Source organism: Colletotrichum tamarilloi (assembly GCF_030869305.1).
Source record: "Colletotrichum tamarilloi strain Tom-12 chromosome Unknown Scaffold_6.1, whole genome shotgun sequence".
Taxonomy (NCBI): Eukaryota; Fungi; Ascomycota; class Sordariomycetes; order Glomerellales; family Glomerellaceae; genus Colletotrichum; species Colletotrichum tamarilloi.
In genome coordinates, this window is record NW_026849389.1 from 433,777 (window position 1) to 459,450 (window position 25,674).

The window sequence follows — 25,674 nt, forward strand, 5'->3', positions numbered from 1 at the left end:
AATTCAGCCCCGCTAATATTCTATTATTTCTTTTTATAAATAGGGGCTCGCTATCGAGCGCTTTAACTAATATAAAAGGATAGTTACTTAGAACTAAAAAGGCTAAAACACTTAGGCGTTATGATTCCTAAGTTTAAAGTAACTAACCGTAGGATAACTTATTTAAGTTATCCGTAATAATTATTTTATAGCTCTAGAATAGAGATATAACGTTATTTCTCTAAAGTCTTTCTAAGCCAAAGCCTACCTAAGTGGGTTCGCAACCCCTCTGTTTTTATAACAAGCTTATAAGCAAAGCTACTATAATAATAAGATGTGTATAAGTATATACGACAAATACAATGCGCAGTTCCAAAGGGCGAATCGATAAGTCGTTATAATAATTACGTTATAAGGAAAACCTCTTATTCGAGAAGTGTTTAGTTAGTACTGAAGAAGTCAGTCGCATTAACTGCTAGCGTACGATATGTGCGTACTACGGTATTAGGCCAAAGTTTAACCCCCTTGTTAGATATCTTCGCCCATGCTTCTCGCGATTACATCAGCAGTATTACTTTCGAGATTCTTGTGCACGTCGAACAGAAATTTGGCCAGTGAGATTCACTGCTTTGCCCTGTTCAGACCAACACTACCTGGTAGGGAGTCTAAATATACCCCTAAGGACCAAGTAGGTTGACGTAGAAAACGAAAATTTATGGAAAAACAAAGATCTCCACAACTCTGCGACCTTGACCATGCGACGGGGATGGTGTTGCTTGTTAGCAATCCCTGTAGGCTGGGACCCAGACCTGTCGGACTGGGCTCCAGGCACGCCCCTCCAGTACCTGGCGGCTCCCTTCAGGCGTAGAGACCTGGTTGCCGATTGAAACCGCCCCGAATCACGCCATCTTCTCTAGACGAGGGCCAACCTACCGACTGCTTCACGTGAAACAGGACGATTGACGACCAATTAAACGACCAGCCGTCTCTCCCTGTCAATGTGATAGTGTGGATGATCGAGGTGGGGATTTCCTATCTACCACTACGGAGCTATGGGGCTATGATCAGACGCTAAGCCTGAATAGTGCGAGGTCTCCACGGCGTAGAAAATACAAAAACCTGGCCTCGACTGCTCCGCAGCGGCAAGTGGATCGTCAAGACACCTACATATCTTTCAACGATGGTCTGCGTGTGTGACAAGCTTCGAAAGGAGGACTTTTCCTCAATTGCACCTTAATCATGGAATCACCATCCCAGGAATGCCCTCTCTATGACAGCTAAGAATTCTCAGCCATCCCTACTTTGTAGATTACCTTAGTTATTTTTGGTGTCACGGTTAGAGCACACAGCAGGACAGATAAGAATAGAATCTAGAAAGGCTTGATTCTATGAAAGTGACATAGCGAAAGAGTGATGCTATTCATAGAGAGGTTGAACGAGTAATGAGTGACATGCCACGTGATATGGCAGGTGACGATACTGTTGCAGAGTGCTAAGAATGTACGCAGCCATCGTGACACTTGGTGAGACGCTCGTTGTTGCTAGCCCTGAAAAGTCCGGCGACCCGAATCAATTTTGTTGGCCGCATGTACACTTCTCTCCGCGCTTCACTTCCTTGTTGCATCCCAATTTGCAGCAGGTAGTATAAAGGCTTCCTCCGAAATCAACGAGGTCAGGTTTTGGGTGTACAGCCATGTTGATGGAATCTCAAGTGGACGTGAGAGGGTAATGCTATTCATCGGTGGTTAGCAAATGTAAATGTCTGGGTCAAGGGTTTTATAACAGTACATGCAATAAATTGGCTGAAAAGCTTCAAACTTGTGCGACTCCGATGTGATTGTTGAGCGTGAAGGTTTCGGTGCAGGAGGCAAGGGTAAATCGAGGGGTTCTTATACAGCGAGGATGATTGTAATGGGCCGGGTTGAGCAAGAATGTAAACCGAATGAATAGATGGAAAGAGGGATGGCAAATTACAATGCGGCGGGTATGGCTCATTCAAGGCAAGTGCTGAACGGCGCCAGAGTGGTTTGCGGCTTACGGACAACCTCGTCGTCGTCGTCCTCCTCCTCCTAACATTGCATTTGTTACTGCAAAGCATGCTGGAAGCGGTTGGTCCATGTTTTTACGGCGGAGAATCGGATAGTGATACTTGGCGTAGCGGCTGCAGATGCATATATTGGCCACCCGGAAATTGCAACTGGCATACGCGGTAATGGTCTGAAGGCGCGGGGCGGCTTACTGCCTGCCGCTACTGCACGGGCCTTTGGCATGGTTGGGGCAAACCGGGGCTGGCCCTTCCAGATGCTGCCGGGTTCTAGTCAAATTCAGCCCCCCTTTCTGGAGACTTAACCTGATGTCAACCTTACTTTCCGTTTCCTTCTACTGCATTAGCTTTTTTTCTTCTCCTCCGCAAGCATTACATTGACGAGTCACCACCGTATCACGATACGCAAAGGAAAGCAACGCCATGGCGAGGAGCTCGTCTGATACCACGCCTCGTACGTAAACTCCAACGTTATGTTCGATTTCATTCTTGCTGACCTTTTCTAGAGAGGTACGAAGCCTTTTCGGGATATCGGTGGTCGTATCATGATTCCTTACAAGAGGGACCTATTCGTTCGCGAGCTGAGCTATTTTCGGCCTCTGTGGATTGGAACTCACTCCTACATTACGCCGCCAGGAGAAGGAATGGGTCCAGCTGCCAGCTCCTTCGTGATATTGGCCTTGGCTACAACCATATGGTCCGAATCATCCAGTTTGACGATGGCGTACGATGGGTGGCACGACTGCGAATGCCTCCTATTGGCACCTCAGATGCCTTCGAAAATCCGGATGAGTCGGCAGATGCCGTTGAACACTGCGAATACAACACCATTTCCCTTGTGCGACAAAAGACCAGCATACCGATCCCTGAAGTCCACGCTGTTGAGGCTAGACGGGACTGTGACGTCAAGGCTCCATTCATGTTGATGGACTGTCTGCCAGGGAACGTGGGAATGGACCTGGGCATGAAGATACCGCCGAGGTATAAGCAAGAATTCATACGCCGTCTCGCGCAGATGCATGTAAGTCACCGAATCACGCTCTAAGGACATGCTTAACTGATAAAACACAGGTCCAATTAGCTGCGGTACAACTCCCTATGATTGGGGCAATTGTTTCGAGAAACGGGGACGGCACATATCGGCAAGGCCCAGTTCCGGGTCTTGGTGGTCCTTTCAACACAGCGACCGAATTTTTCAAAGCATGGGCGGCCAAGGCCACATTCGGCATGACGGATGAAAAACTACGCACAGCGTCTGGTCAATATGCTGACGAGATCATCCCCTCCGTCTCGTCCTTTCCAAAATCCATCAGCAACCTTGCTAGTAAACTTTCAGCTCGCGACCACGGCCCATTCCCTCTTTGCCACGGCGACTTTGGCCATAACAATATCATTGTTGACGATGAGTATCGTGTCCTAGGTTTGATTGACTGGGAGGCGTCTTTCGCTGGGCCATGGGAGATGTTTGCAGATTTTCCCTTAACTCTCTCAATGGTTCCACCAGCGATCGATGTACCGTGGAACTACAACGAACAAGGCGATCCCGTCACCGATGACCTAAAACAGCAGCTTGCAGACCAGCAAAGCTATGTGACGGCTGTGAAAGAAGTCGAGGATAGCAGGGGAACAGGCTACTTTTTATCTGACGCGCTGAAGGATCGGAAAAGACAGCAGCTGGTGACCGCGATGAGGCTGTACCAGATAGGGAAGGTTGGGTGGTACTCTAAAATGATTGATGAGTTTACATAGAAGTTGTTAACTCTGCATCCAGGGCGATGTGGAGCGGTCAGATAGCGCGACAAGTACATTGGAGATTGTTCTTCAAAAAGGAACACAGAGAGTATAGAGTATGATGGCTGACAAGCTTGTCCGCCGATCAGTTAGCGCAGGTAGGTCAAAATTAATCGTGGGCCTGGATATTGATTTCGACAAAAGTCGCAGCGAGTCAGCTTTCACAAAATCAACTTGAATATGACTGAGTCTCACTTACATTGTGAATAGCTCGCTTATCGGCAGACTTCTAGTCGAGATTTCCTTGGCCTAAAATGCAATCGTGGTCCTCCTTGAGCAGCGTTTAGCTGATAATTCAGACCAACCTCCTGTCAGTTGGTCACGTTGCACCTGACCTGTCTATACAGCCGTTGGATACAAGTTGACTCATAACCAGCAAGTGTGGCCACGCCCGCCCTCCGCGCTCCGCAAGTCGTTGTACAGGCGTGCATACATGGTCATGACCAGGTATCGATACGCCTCGAATCAAGGGTGACATAGCCTTCGTCAAAGTTGCCATGACGTGTCACGCATCAGATTAACCCCAAGGGAGCTAAGCTGCGGAGCCCTGCGTGTCACAGCCACATTTTAGGAACGCGCGACTTGAGCCCATGCTCTCTGTAGCAGAGTTGGAGACCCTTTGCGACAATTACGCCTGTTGTGTTACTCCTTCCCTGCCTGGAAAGCCAAGCCGTCGCCTCTCCTCAATAGCCCTCCTCCAATCATCAATCGATCGACTGTCGCTCGCGCTTCGGGTCGATCTTTGCTGAGAGCGCATTAACCAAAGCAGACAAACCCCCTGCTCAGGTGAGCTTGCCTTGACGCCGGGCGACGTGGAGATCCCAGCGTCATTGTTCTCCGATGCTTGTTCCTGGAGATGACGTCGGCTTGTTCGCACCAACACAAGTTAATCCTGGCCAGCTGCTCCGCATGCCACCGCCGTTCTACACATAACCAACAGCTGGAAGTCCCCCGAGAACAACAGCCACTATGCCAGGATGTGATGCACCGAGAAGTTGTGCCCAATGATATTTGGTTGACCAGGCCGGTAACCCCCCCCCCTTGGTTCATGCAAGCATGGCGCGATCCAGAGTCCATTACGGCACGGCATGGCTTTGCACTCCTTGGTTGACTGGCGCGTTGATCCTTGCGCCCTGGCCCATACTGAGAGGCTAAATGCAATGTGACCAACATACAACCACGGCCCATACACTTGGTCAGGTAGCGATTCTGACCCAAAGCAGGCCCAAAGTATCATGTATTGGCTTCCGTTTCGGTCCTAGGCAGCAATGCTGCGAAGTCATGTACGCGCTTACGCTATGTAGAGTAATTTTGACACTTCTCGTCTGCAGCCTGATAGCATGAGATGACAATGCGAAACGCAAAAAGCTCTTTGCTCAGCTTGAGTAAAACCCGCCTGCTAGAAACAGAGCAGGAGACGTCATAAACCCCTTACATGATAGGCACTTCAACAAAAAGAGGCGACCGAGTCGAGCGAGTGGTGTACTCCAGTATTATTACGAGACGAGCCCAGTATCGACCGCTCATCCAACCAGTCTCGTTGATCCAGGAATATGCGGACACAAAGGTGCGACTGTTAGTGGTCAAGCGCTTACCATATGGAACGACGCCCCCTTCACGATATCCTCGAATGCCACAAATATATCACCGTTATAATGCTGCAATAAGACCGCGAATGGGTTTGAAAGCCGAAGAACAGCAACGACGATCTGGCTGGTCAACTTCAAGCGTATTGTGCTTAGAATGGGGACCATGCCTGTCAAATTCCGAACCATTCTTCCAGCTGATTGCAACTCTCAGAGCGGCAACGACCTGGGGTCGGGGCTCGGGATCGCCCGCACGAGGGCGATGTATTCGTGAAATATGCTCAGTACTTCATAGCATTATCTCCACAGACAGATAACCAAACCTCCCATGTAGTAATTGGCAAGGCGTATTTTCTAACGAGGGGACTCTCTCGAGCAAGCAAGACCTGCTTCCTCGCAGGAAGGACGCCCATGCAGGCCTGCGGATCATCCTATTGGGTACCCATGGCTAGGGACAAGTCGCGTAAGCTCATCCTTCTTTGGTGTGGTCTTCACCATAGCCAGCTGCAAGCCAGGCTCTGGACTGGTGAAGAATGATAATGCCTAAGACTTCATCTTCTGTGGCAACGTTGTCGACTGCTTCCTTGGTAGTTTCTCTAGCCAACGGAGCAGCGGCCTGGGTAGGCTGTCTTCAAGGTGGTGAGTAAGGTCATTTGTTAGTGTGTAATGCTCACCTCTTCGCACCCAAGCCTGACCCTTGTGAGGTAGGCCTCATACGTCTGGATCCAACATGTGGTGTTGGAACGCTTGATTCGGATGAGGTGATCTCGGGAGTCCTCATACGCTGAGATCTTCTCCGCTTCAGGAGAGGACCGTTAAGATTTCTTGTGGTGCGTCTGCCTCACCAAGCCTTGATAGCATTGATATTTCGACCGCGGTAGTTATTATTCAGGGTCCATACAGGCCTTATGAGTCCACCGGGCTTATAACTATTGAGCAGCAGTCAGACAGGCAGTGGTCATTTGGTGTGTATTAATGAGTATGGCGAATGAATAACTATGGAAAGAAACACCATATCTATAATGAGTGTACGATCCCCTTGTATATGGATACGCTTGCTAACCTTACTCATACCTCTGGTTAAGCATAGATCAGGTCGCCCAGGCAAAATAATTACCGTAGCGAATGTGCTGGCGTAGTCTGACAAGACGGAACGCGAAGAAGAGGAAATAGAGGTCGCGTCATGTGAGCGGCGCGTCGCCGTAAGAAATTGGATCATGGCTTTGCCATGACTCGTGATACCCTTGACACTACTCTGGCACGCGATTCCGTGACATGATTTGCGTCCTGCTGTATGTACAAGTCCACTACAAAGCATTCCGTCCCCCAATACTGCGTAGCAAGCGGTTTTTAGCGACCTGCGCGACTGGACTTGAAGGTGTAAGTCCCGTCCTCGCGGGCATGGGCACTTCCAATTCTGGTTCCTCTAGCACTGTAGAATGCTAGCGTAATGACGTCTTGGGTCTCGTTGGGGTCTTTGTTCGATTTGTGAGCCTTTGCACCCCTCTTAAGCATCAGTAAGGTGCAAAGGAGGGGAGGAAATGAAACTCACTGGATTTCGTAAGAGACCACATCTGTGCGCTTCAAGAGAGGCTTAGTCACTTAGCCCTGGATGTGTGGACCATCCTACTGACCTGATTCTCAATTGCGCTCGCGACAATCTGTACGTTTTCCGCCCAATTCGCTCCGCTCGTCTCGTTTACCTTTGTGACATCTTGCAAAGAAACTTTCCCCACAAGCTCCAACAGTTTTCGGGCCGTAGTAGTAAATCCTCGAACCGACATTTCGAAGTTGTGTAGATAGTGAACTTGGAAAACGAGAGACATAGTACCCGGTCCTCAAGGATTTCAAGAAGATTTCGGGAACTATTTATGATTCCTATTAACTTCTCGCCCGCGTACATGGCCACCCAGCCTGATTTTGAGTGAGCGGCTATCTAAATTGTAAAAATGAAGTGGTCAGAGCGTGGTTGGGCGGCAAGTGAAACTATTGTCCCATCCGGAGATAACCAATGAAACATACAACAAGCCGCTTGAGGATCTGGTCGCTTCCAATCGAGCAGCCGAAGAGAGCTTCTCTCCAGTTATCTCCAAAAATAGTATCGAGCTCATAACCAGGCGCTTAGAGCCCCTGGGTTGCATACAACGTAGCTTACTCAGAGCAAGAGCAGAAAGATTTTGAATGAATGACTAAGTGCAACCTCGTCGACTCTGTTCGTCTAAGCGCCGCGACAGAGTGGAGAGCCATGTGACCTTGAGGTGCGCGCCGATCTCTAGTGCGTAATTGGCCACAACCATGTTGGGGGGGATTTCAGTCTCCGAGGAATATCCGGACATAACGTTATGTGCCACGAGGTTTCCATTGCCAAACCCACCCATCAATAAACCCATCACGTATATGCTCGAGAGCGGCTGTCATGGCGCTCTACCGAGTCACCTGCCGACAACTTCGCCAATCTGTTTCGCTGGCTCCCTACAAGTTTTGCTTTCCTCTTAAGGCTCAGAAGACAATGGCTTCGGCAATTAGCTCCCTCGCTGCCAAATTCAGGCCGTCATCCCCACGTTCGTGGTCAGCACCCCAGGCGCTCCCAGCAGCAGGATTCGATGTCATCGGGCAGGACCAGCTTGTCGAAGAGGAAACCCTGCCAGAGTACATATCAGAACACTTCTATCCTGTTCGACTTGGAGAAGTCTTCGACGACCGATTTCAAACTGTGGCGAAACTTGGCTATGGCTCATCCTCCACCATTTGGCTTGCGCGTGACCTTCAGTGAGTATGTCAGTCGTGACGTGGTATTTTGCTAATCGTTTAGGATAGACATCATCAATATGTGGCTCTTAAAATCTACATTCACAATTCAGCCCAGCATCGCGAGCTGCCATTTTACGAGCACTTAGACAAGTATCTCCCAAGCCGGCACCCGGGTGCAAAAAATGTCAGAAAGCTACTCTCTTCTTTTGAAGTATTCGGCCCTTATGGCAAGCATGCCGCGCTCGCTCTTCAGGTTTCTCAAATGAGCATTCGTGATATGGGTATAGTGTTTATGGACGGCCGTGGATTTAGCGAGGGATTCGTGAAGGGAACCATCAAGGAGCTTCTCAAGGCGCTTGACTTCCTGCATACCGAGGTACAGTCCGTACATACTGGTACGTGTGTGCTCCCTAATATCATTCTTCCCATGCGTTTGCAGAACAAGCATGTCAGGCAACCAGACATCGTAGCTGAGACGAGACCAGATATTCATCCCGGCAACCTGCTCCTCGGGGCAAATGACGACGCTCTCTTCCAAAAACTGGAGGAAAATGAGCTCTCGAGTCCCGTTTCTCGCAAGCAACTTGAAGGTCGAACTATCTACCTCTCTCGACTGATGAAGCCAAAGGCCGGGCCGCTACTGCTTGCCGATTTTGGGGAAGCCAGACTCGGCTCTGGTCCCCACGCTGGCGACATCATGCCAATCATGTACCGGGCCCCAGAGACGCTCTTGCAGATCCAATGGGGCTATCCAGTCGATATCTGGAGTGTAGGACTTACAGTATGTATTCAAATCATAACACTCTTCCACTGACAGCTTCCTTAACCACTCCTTCTCTGTTTCAGGCGTGGGATCTCCTTGAGGGAAGGACATTATTCAGCGCTCGCAAAGAGGATGGTAGTTTCTCAGACGGCGTTCACTTCGCTGAGCTCATTGCGGCACTGGGCTCACCGCCTGTCGAGCTCCTCAACCAGCATCGCAATCGAGCGCTCGAGTACTGGGATGCACAAGGTTTGTTTAGCAAAATATTTTATAATTCGGTTGCGAATCCTTGGCAGAGGAAGTCTAACCATTGTGTTTCAGGAAACTGGAGCCAGTTTGTGCCTATACCGAAAGAGAAAACCCTCGAGGGAATGGAGAGCAAACTTGAGAACAATCTCAAGTTTCTACAATTCATTCGAAGAGCTCTGACGTGGGATCCAATCGCTCGGCCTACGGCGAGGCAACTTCTGCAAGATCCATGGTTGACAGACTAGATTGGGACTGACGAGCGAGTAGTCCATGGTGATTCATCTTCAGGTTAGACCATGAGAAACTGTTAGTTAGGCTTGGTTTGGTCCCCTTTTACGTACGGCTTAGGTGAAGCAAAACCAGAGGTCAATGACGTAATATTCAGGGGCAACTTGAAGAGGACATGCGTTTTGCACGTACAGTACAGTATATAGAAATCAAATTTGGGCTTCGTCTTGGCAGATAGGATTTATTCTATACACAGATATTTGTAGATCCGTTTACTAACAGGGTACATAATAATACCCCAATAATACCTTCTTAATAACTACTATAGCTAAAGTTAGAAGTTACTTTTATACTATGTTCAGGGATTAGACCTATATTATATAATTTAATATTTACAAACGGCAATAATAACTACAGTTTTTACTATAGAGGTTATCGATAAATATACTCAATAGGTCTTAGTATATATTCTATTAATAAAGAGCTCTACATATATCTATATATAGAATAATTCCTATTTACTAAGACGAAGCCTAAATTTAATTTCTATAGCAGGAAGCTAAAAATAAATAATATTATAACCATATCTTTATTAGCTTAGTTATTATTAGTAGGATAAAGTACTATTATCGCTAAGTAAGTATATCCCCAAAATCGATACACTATTTACTAATAATCTCTTTTTACACTATTTAGTCTAATCTTAGCTATATAGTACTTTATACTCAATATTATCCACCGGTTATAACTACGGCTAGTAAAGCGTAATTAACCTAACATTTTAAGCACCTACTAAAATAATCCACAATAACCTCTTTTACGAGCCTTATATTACTAAGGCATAGCTAAGTTTTAACACAGTCTTACGATACTACTCAGGAAATTCTTACTATAATAAGCATCTAGCACTATACTATTTAAAAATATAATCTAGCTATATTATTACCTATATACGGATATATTTTAAGACGCGGCTAGGCAAACGGGAAAGAGCTTACTTAATAACTACGGAGTCTATCGGAGTTATAGGGAAGCAAAGTATACTTAGTAACACTAATAAATATAGCGCATAGCATAGGCTAGTAATAAGCTTTATTAAATTTATAAAGAGATTTATCATAGCAGTTTTTAACTCTCTAAATTAATAAGAGTATATACAAAAAGAGAATTAACATATTATCATAGTTATACTATATTTCGCTAAAAAGTATTGTTCGATACTCTATTATAAATAAGAAAATTATATATATATCTTAACTAAGTCTACTTATTACTAAAGTAACCGTACGCTTAAAAGCTAAAAGTATACTCTATTACCTCCTCTAGCTCGTTTTACAAAACTCTTCCTACCTTACGTCTTTAAAGACGCTAGCTAAGTATAGTAAGTATTTACTATATTATAGCTTACTATCCCCTAATAAAAAAAAACTATCCGCTTAGGTTTAATAAATTAAGGAGCATTTATTATATACGTATAGCGGGTAACCTAAGCTACATCTTATACTATAAAATAACTTAGTTAATTAGCCCACACAGGACAATTAGTACTAAAATAGGCCCAGTAGCGCAGAGCTAGCCTACTAAAGTTAGCTAATACATACTATTATCTATGTGCTAGTATCTATATATAAACATAGAGGCCCATACAAAAGCTATTAGGGCCTACTTTATATACCATCTATGCCAGCGTTTGTATGCCATCCCCTGTATCTAAGGTATGCTGTTCTCTGTGTGCTAGTACGAATACTACCGCACCGTGGCATTAGGTGCAATCGTGCTAGCACACTGGTGGTCACAAACGCTACCATGTACCGTCGAGTGGTTGTATCTGTGCTAGCTTTTTTTGTGCGACCACCAACCAGTGTGCTAGCACGATTGCATCCAATGCCACAGATGCTGGCAGCACTTACCCGACATGCTCCCTGTTTGTCAGCATCTGTATGCTGGCATTTACGTGGTAGTATTTGTGTGGGAGCATCTGCCTTCTCAGTACCTGCCACCTGTTTTCCAGACGTCGTTCCCTTGGCGAACAGACCTGTTCGCGGTCCTGCGCTACCAGAATGCGCCCTCAGGCTTCGAGACTCTGCGTCAAATACGGCGCTTGGCTGTTGCAGTCATCGTCGTATTGCATGCTGCAGCTGCAGGAGACCAACTGAGCCTGGGGTTGTGAACCGGCATCTCAAATCCAGCAGAGCCCTGACCATTGTCAAAAAGAATTACTGCTGTAGCCACTGTCCAACGCCCCTAGCTCGTCGTCGTGCAGTTGTAGCCGGCCTCAGCCATTTCGTCACAAATGTTATGAGCAATATGCCTGCTCCGGAAAACTTAAACGGCCTCAGCATCATGTGTCGATAAAGCGTCTAGTGTTACGGCTTATCTGCATACGACGATTGCTTGATGCCACCAGATCCTTCAAGGTCGGTAGTTGTAATGGTCGCGGTGTGAGATGCTTGTCAGGCTATTTTGAAGAAACCCTGTCACAGAACAGTACTGCAGTCACAGCGAGAGTAACATCGCGATAGAGATGTACGGTATGAGATTTCACACTGATTTGTTATTACAAGACGATGGCAAGCCTTTTGAGTGGGAGCCCTCTTCGCAGACTAGTGACTGTAATCTACTAGATCGATCACGATCTTTCGAAACATCAATAATTGCTAGAGTGCGTGTCTAACTGGTTGTCATACAAACCACGGTCCCATCTTATACCTCTCATTGTCCTTTGGGATTCTCTGGCTCTCCAGGAGCACCATCTTCAACACAGCCTTGCTGATCAGAAAGGCCGCCGTAAAAGCTCTCCCGGTATGAAGCGTCCAAATGGCGTTGGAAGTTAACGTCGATGAACGGCACCTCCGTCTTCTCGTATTTGACATCAGTAAGCGCTTGAACGGCCTCGTCTGGTAGCGAATCCCATCCAATAAGAGTACGTTCGTAGATTTTGTCCCCGTCGGCGCCGGTGAAGGGTGCCATGGCATTATCGTGTATTTGCATCCTAGGATGGGTGGGCATATCGACCCCAACATCGGAGGACTTGAAAGTGATATCGCCAGCGTTTGCGGTGCCCCATTTCAAGTGGTCAGTTGTGAATGAGACTCCAACTGGCCAAGCCGAAGTGGTGTCATCAACTTGGCATCCCCAGCGGTTAATCCATACGACGATACTGGCCCAGTAATGGCGGTGGCCATTATTATCACCCTTGGCCCAGCGGACTTTAGGGAAGTAATAACTGTACATGACGCCAACTCGGCCTTGGCTAACACCGCGGCGCACGTACACCTGTCCGCCTTGACCGTCACCACAGCCACTTCTTCCGCCGCCAGTTGGTTTCAGGCCAGCGCTACGAAATAGATTAGTAGCCATCGTGGTATGTAGTGATACAGGCAACTTACCCAAGACTTCCAGTGGCATCAACAGCGGGATACGGATCGCAGCCTCCGGAAACGTAGAGATCGGGATTGAATCGCAGTTCTAGCTGACCCTCTAATCCTGGAGATGCATTCTGAGAGAACGCGGTGACACGATCGTGGTCGATCCATGGATGGATGCCGGCATCATCGCCACGAGGCAGCAAAGCGGATATGGCGCCATTGGAAAGAAGAAGACAGCCCAGGACTGGACTGACAATGTTGAATAACATCTTGTAGAAAAGATCAACTAGAGAAGGACAATGTGATGGAATAGTTATCACTGTCTTCAGGTCTCAATGACTGTGAACATAACTGAGAGGGCAATTTGGAAGACTTATATAAGGCAGTTGCGTTGTGTTCTGCTAGGCAATTGGCGACACTCAAAACATTGTAATGCCATTCGGACGAACCTTTGGCAAGGTTTGGAACGACGTACATCTCTCAAACCTTGCCCAAATTGCGTAATATCTTGGCATTTATTTCGTCCGCTTGACAACCAGGCTCAGAGGTATTTCCTTCAAATTTGATGGTCTCTGCTAAGCGTGCAGGTATCCACCCGTGTACACTTGTTTTCCAAGAAGCATCGTGATGACAGTTCCTTCAGCATGAGGCGAAAGAATCCACCTTAGGAAAGCGCGTGCATCGTCTACGTGCCAGTCCATGTAGTCACGTAGTCTCCGGTTGTAGGCGTGACGCCCTCATTGACTGACTAGCTATCTTCGTGGTTCTCGCAAATCATCGAGCGTGCCCTTGGGGGGAGGGGGGGTGTCTCATTTGGAGATATGACTGATCGCTGAGGTTGACCGAAATCCCAACACCACCAATCGGTAGTTAACTCGTGCTAAATTCAGGGTTTAATGGTTGTGGGTGGTCTGATTAGAGCAATCTGCGGAACCGTCCTGGCTGAATTGGCTAGTCAGCAACCAATTAATAGTCATCAAAAATCTAAACTCAAATCATCCTGGGTAGACGGTCATTTCCGTGGTTCTCTATCCCAGTTTCTGCTCGTCGCAAAAACGATTCGAACCGCAATTTGCTTGAATTTGAGGGATATGAGACTGGACAGTCTACTAAGCAAGTCTCGGAGGCCAGCAGACTAATGTCCTCCGAATTCAACATATTCAGCTCCGAGGCTCTATATATCATGTGCCGTTTCGCTCACTCTTCTAACCCAACTATTTTACCACTCTACTCTTTTCTATCTAGCCAAATATTAACGCTTATCATGATTCTTCATAGAGCCTTGACGTTGTCCTGGGCCATGGCCGCAGCATTGACGGAATCCGTTGGCGCAGCTCCCATTGATTCTCGACAATTCTACTCTCGCATGACGATTGGATATCGGACTGTTAGCGCGGTACGTCGTCAAACCGATTGACGGACGAATGCGAACTAAGAACGACCAACAGGAACAAGCAAGACAATACAATCGGGACGGCAGAATCAGCTTTGATCCAGCTAGAGCACTTGGCAATCAAATAGGAGTCGGTGTATACACTACACCAGGCCCAGGCCAGTGGCCCGGTAATCCTGGAGACTGGTTCGTGCCTTCATGTATAGTATATCCCACGCAGTATCAGATCGACTGACACACCTCTGGCAGGTATTGCCAAATCACCGCTCGCAAGTCAAAGATGAAGTCGATCGATAAGATATGGATCCCGAGGGATTATTGGTGGAACATCGGCGGAATGTATGACTATGTCGAGTCGAACTTTCCAAGTATTGATCTCGACTATTCAATGCGCCTTTCTTTGATTGCCGACTATGAGCATCTGACTCAGCTTCTGATCCCGACTTACTTGCTCTCTGGGCAAGGCCTGGACATACAGGTTACTTGTAAGGAGGACTGGAGACATTTACCTGATACAACAGAAGTGGATTATTACTTCTGGCCTAAAGTCCATGGGACGCCGCAATAGGATAGGTAACAACACTAGTTGCATTCGAGACCAAGACTTTCAATTGCTCCTTGTGCAGTGGTCGCTTTGCAATTCTGGAGCAGTCGAATCAACACCTCAAATCGCCCAAACACCAGCAGAACGTCTACTGCTGCCCGGGACTCGGCTGCCCCAAGGAATTAAGCACACTGGCAGCCGTCACTGAGCTTCTGCAGAGTGAGGGCTGCAATATTATGACCTTCGAGGCTGTTCAGGAGACTGCGGCACGCATGTTCCACCCCAGACGCACTATGGCGCTTTAGACACGGAGGAACGTGGGCGGGAAGTTCAATAGCTGGTCGAAATCAACTCGGAAGCGGTATCGACATCGACGTGTCTGAGTATCCGTAATGATGTCAAGCAGTCTCTGTACGAGGGGCTTCGAGTTATCTGGAAGGTGTTTCGAAATTGAAGGGACTGTGAAAGTGATTCCGACGAACTGTTCCATCCTTGGTTCATGGTTTCGATCAAGTCATCGAGCACCGTAGGCAGTAAAAAATTCTGTTCAACAGTAACAGATTTCGACCAACCCTGATTTCGTTTCTATCTGCAACCTTGCAACAGTTGGACTTGGGGATGTCGTCGCGGAACGAGGTATCGGGTGGGTTGACCTAATCAGTCTCGTGTAGAGTCTTAACGATGGACCTGGTTGCATCTATCAAACCTTAGTAGGGCTTGTTCATGAAGCTTTCTTTAGTTGCAAGTTATTTTTGTATCGCAGGCCACAATAAAAGTTGTCTCCCCTCTCAGCCTTTACTCACTAGACGTTAGTGAGCTGGCAGAACCAAAGACCGATCGCCTGCAACTAGAAGTTTACAAAGGCTTCTTTCTTATAGGAATGCGCTCCATATTATTGTCCTATTTCGTAGTACTACATTGGCCTAGTCTCTACTCTTGCCTAATATGTTATCGGATCGACCGTCTTTTTTTTTCGTAATAGCAACCGCAACTATTAAAGCCGTTATAGAAGATAAATCCTTCGATATTAGGGTAAAAAGCTCAGAATTATCGTAATATAGGGCGTAATAAATACTCGTTCAACAATCGTTCTTATTCTCTCAGTTCTTAAACTACTTACTTACTAATAATTAGCTATATATAACTATAGCAAAGAAAAAGCTACTACCTAAATATTAACTTACTATAATTAAGAGCTAGTCCCGTTCTACGCGCATCCTCGATCTATATAAGCTATTATAATAGGGAAAGAGTAAAATATTTAACTTATTTCTATTTAAAAAGTTAGGAAGAGTGCTTATTAAAATATATATAGAGTATTTTAGTATTTAAGTAGTAAGTACTCGGTTCGTAGCGGGAATATTATTAATATTTAATTAGCTCTTATTATACTTAGCTAATAAAGTTAGTTTTGGTACGGTAATAAGCTAATAATTTAATATTTACTCTATATATATCGCTACGTAGTTATTTACGAGTAACTTTAAATAGCAGCTTAGTAATAGAATGCACTTAAGTTAATATAGACAATAATTAGAAATTAGTAGCATATATAAGTAAAAAGCTTATATTTTTCTTTTTTCTTCCTTCTTTTTCCTTTTACTAAAACTTATTTCCGCCACAATTATAGTAAAAATATATAAGCTATATAAATAAGGGAAACGTTTATCGCCTTTTAATAATATCTATCGGCTTATTAAGAAGATCTTTATTAGCCGTTACTATAGACGTTAGCAAGGGGTCCCTATAGCCTAGTTATTTTTAAATAATTAGCTTACGGCTCTCCTTATTTTATTAATTTAAAAATAATAGCTAGTTAAGTAGCAACGTTAATCTTTCGAATATAAAGAAATGCTTAATATTCTAAGTTATAAGGAACGTTACGTTAACGAATACTTAGCGACTGCATATCTATCTAGCTTTTCTAAGAACGATATAAAAAGGTATAGTTTAATAATCATAAAATATAAAATTCTAAAGATATAAATAAATTAGTAACACAAACGTAAGCCGAAAGTATACTAATATCAAAAGCGTACTATTACTAAATATATAAAATACTAGTACGAATAGCTTATTAGTACGAATAGCTTATTAGTATAAATAGCTTATTAATATAAATAGATATAAGACTCTAGACCTAGTTATTATACTAGTATATTGTTTAACTTATACTAGTATGCAGTTTATATTAGTATATTGGCCGGGTATATATAAATAGTATATTAGTATGCTATTTATATTAGTATAACTAATAGTAAATACGTTAGTATGCGAAACGTAACGGTACTTCTATTAGGGGATTAGGTATGGGATATTATATTGCTACGTTACGCTATAAAATATTTAATAAGGTAAGTAAGTTTAAAATAAACATAGCTATTTTTAGCTTCTTATACTCGGGATCTAGCCCTAGAATTACGAGTATTATAGGATAATCCGGTTAAAAATAATAATATTCTTAAAGATAGCTGTTTTTAGATACGTTATTTAAGATACTAGAATATTATTTATAATCTATTTTAGTAATACTATATTTATAAGTTTAGACTATTAAGTAGTATCTATCTTAGTAATAGTATTACTCTGCGGTCTAAATATAGTATCTCCCCCTTAGTACTTAGTTAAAAAGCGAGATAGGTTTAATAAGAGTTTTGTTAAAATAATAAAAAATCTATTAGTACAATGCGACTAAATAAAGGAGTAATATAATACTAATATATATATCTAAGTCTATCGGTTATAGAAATACTTTACGTATACTTTATCTAATAAGCTATCCTAGCCTAAGACCTAGGCAGAAGTAATAAGTACTATTATAAAGTAATTATTTAATATTAATATTAAGAAGAGAAAAATATACCCTATCTTTATAATAAGAACCCCTTAGGACTTTATTAATAAGTAAAGCCGCGCCTTAACTATTTATATAATATAAGTAACTATAAAAGAAAAAAATAACGCCTTATATTACAATACTAAGAGGGCGTTAGTAATAGATCGTCGTAATATTCTAGCTCAGAATTATAATATAAATATATATTCCTATAACGAGCTAATAAAGTAAGAAATAATATTTCTAAGAGGGCACAGTACGTATAATATAAGAAAATAGTTTAAAATAATAGCTTAATAAGGGTATATATATATAATAAAACTAACTAGCTAAACAAAAAGCGTATCTATAGTTAATCGCTATACCTAGTTTACGCAAATATCCGAGTTAATTATTTCTAAGGCCTATATATAGTATTACTAAGAATAAGCGACCTAGGAATAGTAGCGCTATTAAATTTCTAAAGAATATTAAAGACTTTATAGTATATAACGGGCCGGTACTATTAATACTATTAATAATAGTAGTTTAACACTAGTTACTTAATTTTAATAATCTAAAAGATAAAAATACCTACTTACGCAGGGCTACGATACTTATTTCTTAATAACTATAGTTAATATCTAGCTACTTAGATACTAAGGTAAATTATATTACGTATCGTATTTTAGTATAGAACGCTCGTATACGCCGTTTTAGCGCACTAGCTTCGGTAATTACTATACTTAGAGTTAATTCTAATACTTATTAAAAGTACTTTAAGCATTTTATTAGTACTTCGTAATATAAATATAGGCCGTAGTTAGCTATTAGTACTTACTAAAATTAGTTTTAATTAGCAGAAAGTAGCTATAAGTAAGTAGCTTTAAGTAGGCGCTATAAGATCTGTATATATAAAACATTACTTATTATATAAAATTAGACTCTTTTAGTTTTTAGTATACGGGCTCCTTTTAATAGTTTTAGTTTTATTAGCATATATAAAACGCTAGCAAGGATCCTAATTAATTACTTTAAAAATAGCTTATATTAAAAATAAATAAACTCCGGGGCATTATTATTAAATTATAAAATAAAAGTCCTAATCTTTAAATAAGCACTATTAAGTTTTCTATAAAATACTTTACTTAACGAGATCTTATAGTACTTAATATATTACTAACGGATTACTATCTATTACCTAAGTCTTATATAAACGCAAAGATAATTTTAGCTTATACTCGTATATTAAATACCCCTAAGTACTCCTAGCCTATATACTTAGATAATAATTAGCATAGGAGGCCCTTATTAACTTAAGTACTTATATAATATGCGGCCTATAATAAGAATAGGCCTACGCCCTCCCTTTAAAAGTAATAGTAAGGCTAACTATGCTTATTAAGCCCTTAATTACTATCTATTACCCTAAGTATAAATATACTTAACTTTATCTCTTTAAAAAAGTATTGTAAGAGTTAATAATAAGATAACTCGAATAGAATACTTGCGCGGCGTGGGCCAAGGTGCTTTAGTAGCCATAACCTAACCCGTTACTATACTAAATAGAACTAGTATAAAGGCCCTACTTCGTACTAAATAAACTAAAATAATAAGAATACGCTTAAGGGATACGATTATAATCCTCTAAATAAGAGTAATAAATTATAGCTTACGTTTTAAATAGTTCTTATATATTTCATAATATAGCTAGTACTAACTTATAGTAATAGGCTATATCCTAACACTTCGGTTCGTATCTCGTACTAAACGTCGAGTCTAAAAGAATTATTTTATAAAAGTCTTTATAAGAGGTTTAGAGCCGTTTAAATATTAAAGTCCGTATATTATTCTTTTCCATAACTATTTTAGTTACTATATAAGCGCCTAATTACCTAACCTAAAAAATAAACTTTTAAAAGCTAGGTCGAGTTAGTAAGCATCCTATCTAGTACTAGAGCCTTTTATCTTAGTAGTAGTACGATATAGAGAAGCTTAAATATTAAACAATAATATATATATCTAAGGGTAGCTGCAGTACTAAAAAGCTAGGAGCTAAGCTATTATTATTAGAAAAGATAGCTTAGTTACTCTCTAACTCCTATTATATACGTCCTAAACCTACTCGTAACCCTCTTTCTATATATTTAAACCCTATGCGCACTTAACTATTCCTATTTAACGCTTAAGCTTAGAAAGTATTTAGTTAATAATCGTATATTACTCTAGGGGGGGGGGGGGATAAAATTTACCTAGCTAATAAGCTACTAGTTTTAACTACCGTATTTTTTAAGATTACCGTTTTAATAAGTTCGTAAATATATATATATCGTTATTAGTATTTATTAACTTAGTCTTAGTACCCTTAGATATAGACTTCGGTCGCTCTAGTTTAAAGTTAAGTAGCTCGGATACGCATACTATTTTAAAAAACTATTATAATTATACCTATTATAAAAAAGGTATTAAACGTATACCCTATTTAATATATATATTAGTAAAGCCTTTAAAAGAAATACTTTTCGGGCGTTCGGGATTATAAAAGTATACTTCTTATTTAGAAATAATACGTAGTTTAAGTTTTTATTAGCATAAGCTAAGAATAAGTCTAGCTTTAGGCTAGGATATTTAAGAGCGTTTAATAGGTTTCGATAGCGCTCGTAATGCTATTTGTAGAGCTCTCTCCTTAAACTTAATTATTTTATTTTTATTTAAGCCGAGTATATTTTCTAACTTCTTTACAACGAGTTTAGGGTATTTAAGAATGATTTCGTTATTATTACTATCGTTACTATTACTTTCCTCTTTAAAAAAATAACTAGTACTTCTAAGTTAGACGTTATAAAAGTTAATAAGGTAGGCGAGCGTAATCTAGTACTATTTAGTTTATAAATCCCTTAAAAAGTAAAAATCGTTCGCGTTTTAAAAAAAACGTAAGGAATTAGGCTTAAGAATGCTATGTCTAGGGTAATATATAATAATAAGTTAGATAGGGAGGGTTAGATTTTTTAAAGTATTATTCTGCGTAAATACTTAAGACCGGCTCATCTCGGTTTTAAAGTATTATATCTAAACCGTAAAGTCGCTTCTAAGGGTTATAACGTCGTTTTTTAAAACTATAAAGTTATTTTTTAGAGCCGTAATATTATTTCTAATCTCTTTAATATCGGCTTTTAACTCTCGCTTAATATCATTTAACTCCTACTTTACGTTATTAATAGAGTATTAAATAGAAGCGAGTTTAGTATTCTAATACTTATCCTAGGAATTTCGTAACTCTATATATTTGTTATAGGAGAGGTATTATAACCGGTATTTATTAAAAAAAAAAGAGGAAATAGGCGTTACTACTATAGTAATAGTAATAAGAGTAGTTATAAAAATAACTATTTACGACGATCGGGATAGTTTAGTTATAGGTGCTATAGTATAGCTTTATTAGAATATACCTTAATAAGCGCTCACGTTAGGAAGAGGTGGGCTATTAAGTACTTATTAAGGGAGTTATGGGGTAAATATTAGGCTTTAATTAGCTATTTTCTCCTTACTTAAATAAAAGATATTTAGAATTAGGTAGCGCTTCGCGTAGTTCTACTAAATACTTTTAAACGCGACTAGTTAGGACTAAGGGTTTTTGCTTAAAGCCTAAGTAGTAATACTACGGACGTTTATATATAATTTATAAAAGCTACGATATAGTATTATTATATTATACCTATCCTATCCCTTACTTTTTTAATTATAATCCTTAAGCGGCAATATTTCGTAATACTAGGGTAGCGTCTGCGCTATAGTTAGGAATTACGCTCTTAAGAAACCTTAGTTCGTATTAAAACGCTAACCTAGGGTAACTACTTAGTTATAATATAATATAATAGTCTAATCCGCCTTATAAGTTACTAATCACGATTTAAAACGTAGAGATATTTCCGTACTAAGTAGAGGGGCCTAGACTTATATTCCTCTAAGTTATATAATAAGCTTCTAGTAAATATCTACGTAAATAACTAAATAAAAAGTATATAACAATATACAGGGATATAAATAACGTTTAGAGCAGCACCGACTAAGATAGCTCCTAAAAGTATATATACTAAATTTAGGACCTATGTCCGTACGAGGTAAGGGCTAAGTTAATGCTTATACTAAAAGGGCACTTTAATATATTATACTTATTAGTAACGCTACCTCTGAGCGCTTATTATAATTTACTACTTAGGAACTATATATAGTAATAAGAACAAAATTTAAATAAGTAACTTATAGAATAATTATTATATATAGATAATATATAGATCGAAGTGGGTGTTACGCTTAATCTTTAAGTATTCGGTTTTTAATAAGCTAGCCTTATTTACTTAATACCTAGGAGCGGAGTCCTAGTTAGCTATATAGCTAGCTTATATAATAATAACCTAGCTAAGCCTAGGATCCTCGATCTAATATATATAACAAAGCCCGCAAAAGGGATTACGGTCCAGTAATACGAACTTTAATCGTAGTTCCGAACCTAAACCGTAAATACTTAGGTATATAATAATTAGTAAAGTACTAAACTCTTAGGAATATTCCTACTAAATTTATATAAACGTACCGCTAGGCTCTATCTATAAGCTACTAAAGCGAATTATAAATCCGTATTAGCCACTTTAAGCGGGGCGCATTTCATAATTTATAATAAAGTAGGCCTACAGTAAGAAGTATTACTTCTCCTTACGTCGCTATAGTTAGAATAATTAAAAACTAGTCATAATACGAAATATAAATTTCTAATAGTTTTAATTACGTTTTTTAATTTTATATTAAAAACGGATTATACTTAAAGGTATTTATTTAGATTATTTTAGTCCTTAACTAGTTTAGTACGTAGTATAGGCTAAATACTAATAAGGGATTATATTAATAATACTATAACAAGTATATTACTTCTTTTTTATAAACAACTCTATCTTTCTAAGCTCGACCTTATATAAGCTAAACCTAGATTTAATCTTACTATATACTATCCGCTACGCTTAATAGTAAGTAATAATAGCTATTAAAGTTAAATATAGATACCTCGAGTAGCTTTTAATAAAGTGCCCTAACTCGTACTAATACTATCCTAACCCTATAATTTATTTATAAATAAGCTACTACGGCTATTACTAGAGGTTTAAAAAGGCCTATTATACTAGTATTAGGCTTCTTAAATATTAAAACTATTTATAAAACATAAGGTTAGTTAACGTAAGTAGCTCCTAAAGTCTGGGGCTAGCTATAAATCCTATTCTTAACTAAGCTAGATATTATAATATTTTAGATAGCTAAAACCCGCCCCTAATATTAATTCTAGAGGTACTTAATTATAAACTACCGTTTACGCTACTAATACTTATTTTAAACGTTACTAAATAATAAGAATTAGTTAACGAAAGCGATTAGGTAAAGTTTAATATAAATAGTAATTTACGGCGCTATAGAAGAGTATCGAATAGGCTTCTAACAATAATAGTAGCGATTAATAAGTATAAAATAGAATAGGACTCTATAGCTAGCGAACGGGGTTTAGCTTTTATCCCTATATATTAAAATATCTAGTTTTACTTATAATTACTATTTCGGACGTTTTAGGTTCGTACGGTCTAGCCTTATAATTAGTAAACCTATCTCAGAGCTAAAAGGACTGTAAATATTATAAACTTAGACTTACTAAAATAATTCCCCTATAGCTAAGTTATTATTAGAGGCCCTAATTAATGCGCCGGGCTATATATACCGTATTATACGACTTTATTATATATAAACTATAGAGTTATTTTTGCTGCGGGGTTGCCGAGCCGTCTTTTACTTACTATAGGGCCTAACCTTTTATAGAACTAGTATATAACGTAAGTACTTTAATTTACGTAAGTATTAATAATACTATTCCCTCCGCGCTTTTAATAAACTTACCGTAGCAAAACCTTAAGTAACTACTTATAGAAAGGATATAATACTTCGAGTTAGCGTTTATAGTACTTATTAGTAAGGATTTAAATATAGACGAGACCCGATAGGTACTTTATTAGTTTAATTACTTCTCTTAAAATTAAGTACTTTTATTACTAAACTATTTAACCCTAAAAATTAACGTGTTACTAACGGTCTCTGGTTACGCTATCTAGGCTAGCCGCATTATATATAATATTATCTACTAGTTATAACTACGGCTAGTAAAGTATAATTAAACCTAACTTTCTAAAACCTATAATAGAGCCGGTTATTATATATATATACCTTAACCCATAACTTAGTAAATAACTGCAAAAGTAATACTAAGTACGTAGTCTAATTACGAGCCTTACTTTTTTAGAAATACTACTAGGTTTTAATATATTCTTACGATATAACTTAGGAAATAACCCTTATTATAATATATATATAGTACTAAGCTATCTAAACGCATAGTTTAGCTACGTTATTACTAACGGGACGTAGTTTATAACGTAATAAGGCGAGTGAGAAAGATAGTACTTACTAACTATAGAATATATCGTAATTAAGGGGAGTAAAATAAAAAATAGACTCGTACTAATAAGAATTAATTCTAACTTTATTACTTATATTCTATATAGTATATTATAAATAGTCTTTTACGTTATAATATTATGAACGGATTAAAACGACTATTTACGTTTTATGCGGGTTTTAGTATATTAGTTTTAGTATACGGGTTTTAATACGCTAGTTTTAGTATATTAGTTTTAGTACGCGGGTGTTAGTATATTAATTTTAGTATATTAGTTTTAATATATAAGTTCTAGTACGCGGGTTTTAGCACGCTAGTTCTAGTATGCGGGTGTTAGTATATTAGTTTTAATATATTAGTTTTAGTACGCGGGTGTTAGTATGCTAGTTTTAGTATATTAGTTTTAGTATGCTAGTTCTAATATGCTAGTTTTAGTACGCGGGTATTAGTACGCTAGTTTTAGTATACTAGTTTTAATATATGGGTTTTAGTATATTAGTTTTAATATATTAGTTCTAGTACGCGGGTTTTAGCACGTAGGTTTTAGTATATAAGTTCTAGTACGCGGGTTTTAATACGTTAGTTTTAGTATATTAGTTTTAGCCTGCGGGTTATATAGTATTATATATGTTTTACTTTGTTTTTAAAATAGATATTAATTTTTTTAATTTACTTTACGAAGTATATAGTATTTCTAATTTTTTATATTATTTATACGCCTCTGCGTATTAGTAAGAGGAAGAACTTATATAGCTATTAATAGCTCGTTACGGGCGTTTACCTCGACTGAGTCTAATTATAGCTAAACTAAATATGCGCTTAAAAGCTAGAAGTATACTTAATTATTCCCCCTAGCTCGCTTTATAAAATTCTTTTTACTTTACGTTTTTAAGGATACTTATTAAGTACGGTAAGTATTTATTATGTTCTACTTTGCTACCCTAGAATAAAGAAAGTAGATAAATTGGGGGGTATGTACTATATATATATATTGACCCGAGCTATATTTTAAGCCGTAGTAAAAACTATATTGATTAGTTAGTACGGGACGAGCGGAATTAGAATGGACTAAGTAGCGCGGAGCTAGCTTATTAAAATAGAACTAATATATATTATTACCTATATATTAGTATTAATATACTTATATAATAGCTAGTAGCGCCTATTTTATATACTATTTATATTAGTATTTATATGCTAGTACTTGTGTGCTAGTATAAATATATTAGTATAGATATGCTAGCGTTTATATAATTAAAAAAGCCCCTATAGACGCTAGTAGCGCTTATTTAATATGCTCTCTATTTATTAGTATTTATGTACTAATATTTATGTATTAGTATTCGGCTTCTTAATAATAGTTATTTATTTTTTTAGTATTATACCCTTAAATAAGTAGTTATTAAGTTCGCGTATTGTTTTTTAGATTTATTAATAATTTAGGGTACTATAATATAGGTAATAAATAGATCTACTCGTAATATAGTATTATTAAAACCGCGCCCTCTAACTTTAAAACTTTACGTTAATTATAGTACTTAATTATTATAATTATTGTCGTTTCGTATACTATAGTTATAAGAGGCTAACTAAGCCCCCGTTACGAACCCGAAAATAATTAGGTAGTATATTTTAATATTGCGGGCGTAACGCTTTTTATAACTAAGTACGAA

The 25,674-nt window shown here is 39.7% G+C and overlaps 7 protein-coding genes across 7 annotated transcripts; 3 read left to right on the plus strand and 4 right to left on the minus strand.

Annotated features, from left to right (window-relative positions):
- Nucleotides 1-1,714: 1,714 nt before the first annotated feature.
- Nucleotides 1,715-2,077, minus strand: CTAM01_02685 (uncharacterized protein; the record flags this gene model as incomplete). The annotated part of the gene is made up of 1 exon (XM_060518723.1): nt 1,715-2,077. One exon carries the CDS (start codon nt 2,075-2,077, stop codon nt 1,715-1,717), a length of 363 nt encoding a protein of 120 aa, XP_060386526.1.
- Nucleotides 2,078-2,446: 369 nt separating this feature from the next.
- CTAM01_02686 (uncharacterized protein) lies at nt 2,447-3,772 on the plus strand (the record flags this gene model as incomplete). Its single annotated transcript, XM_060518724.1, has 3 exons — nt 2,447-2,477; nt 2,530-3,044; nt 3,095-3,772. 3 exons carry the CDS (start codon nt 2,447-2,449, stop codon nt 3,770-3,772), a joined length of 1,224 nt encoding a protein of 407 aa, XP_060386527.1.
- Nucleotides 3,773-6,914: 3,142 nt separating this feature from the next.
- On the minus strand, nt 6,915-7,184 carry CTAM01_02687 (uncharacterized protein; the record flags this gene model as incomplete). Its single annotated transcript, XM_060518725.1, has 2 exons — nt 6,915-6,974; nt 7,035-7,184. 2 exons carry the CDS (start codon nt 7,182-7,184, stop codon nt 6,915-6,917), a joined length of 210 nt encoding a protein of 69 aa, XP_060386528.1.
- A 725-nt stretch (nt 7,185-7,909) lies between these two features.
- Nucleotides 7,910-9,408, plus strand: CTAM01_02688 (protein kinase domain-containing protein; the record flags this gene model as incomplete). Its single annotated transcript, XM_060518726.1, has 5 exons — nt 7,910-8,169; nt 8,218-8,527; nt 8,591-8,932; nt 8,998-9,163; nt 9,236-9,408. The coding sequence occupies 5 exons, from the start codon at nt 7,910-7,912 to the stop codon at nt 9,406-9,408; spliced, it is 1,251 nt and encodes a 416-aa protein (XP_060386529.1).
- Nucleotides 9,409-12,103: 2,695 nt separating this feature from the next.
- On the minus strand, nt 12,104-13,028 carry CTAM01_02689 (NPP1 domain-containing protein; the record flags this gene model as incomplete). The annotated part of the gene is made up of 2 exons (XM_060518727.1): nt 12,104-12,728; nt 12,781-13,028. The coding sequence occupies 2 exons, from the start codon at nt 13,026-13,028 to the stop codon at nt 12,104-12,106; spliced, it is 873 nt and encodes a 290-aa protein (XP_060386530.1).
- A 995-nt stretch (nt 13,029-14,023) lies between these two features.
- CTAM01_02690 (uncharacterized protein) lies at nt 14,024-15,001 on the plus strand (the record flags this gene model as incomplete). Its single annotated transcript, XM_060518728.1, has 4 exons — nt 14,024-14,155; nt 14,208-14,338; nt 14,402-14,637; nt 14,739-15,001. 4 exons carry the CDS (start codon nt 14,024-14,026, stop codon nt 14,999-15,001), a joined length of 762 nt encoding a protein of 253 aa, XP_060386531.1.
- Nucleotides 15,002-20,139: 5,138 nt separating this feature from the next.
- Nucleotides 20,140-20,316, minus strand: CTAM01_02691 (uncharacterized protein; the record flags this gene model as incomplete). Its single annotated transcript, XM_060518729.1, has 1 exon — nt 20,140-20,316. A coding segment is annotated over one exon (177 nt), but the record flags the coding sequence as incomplete, so codon positions are not given.
- Nucleotides 20,317-25,674: the final 5,358 nt, after the last annotated feature.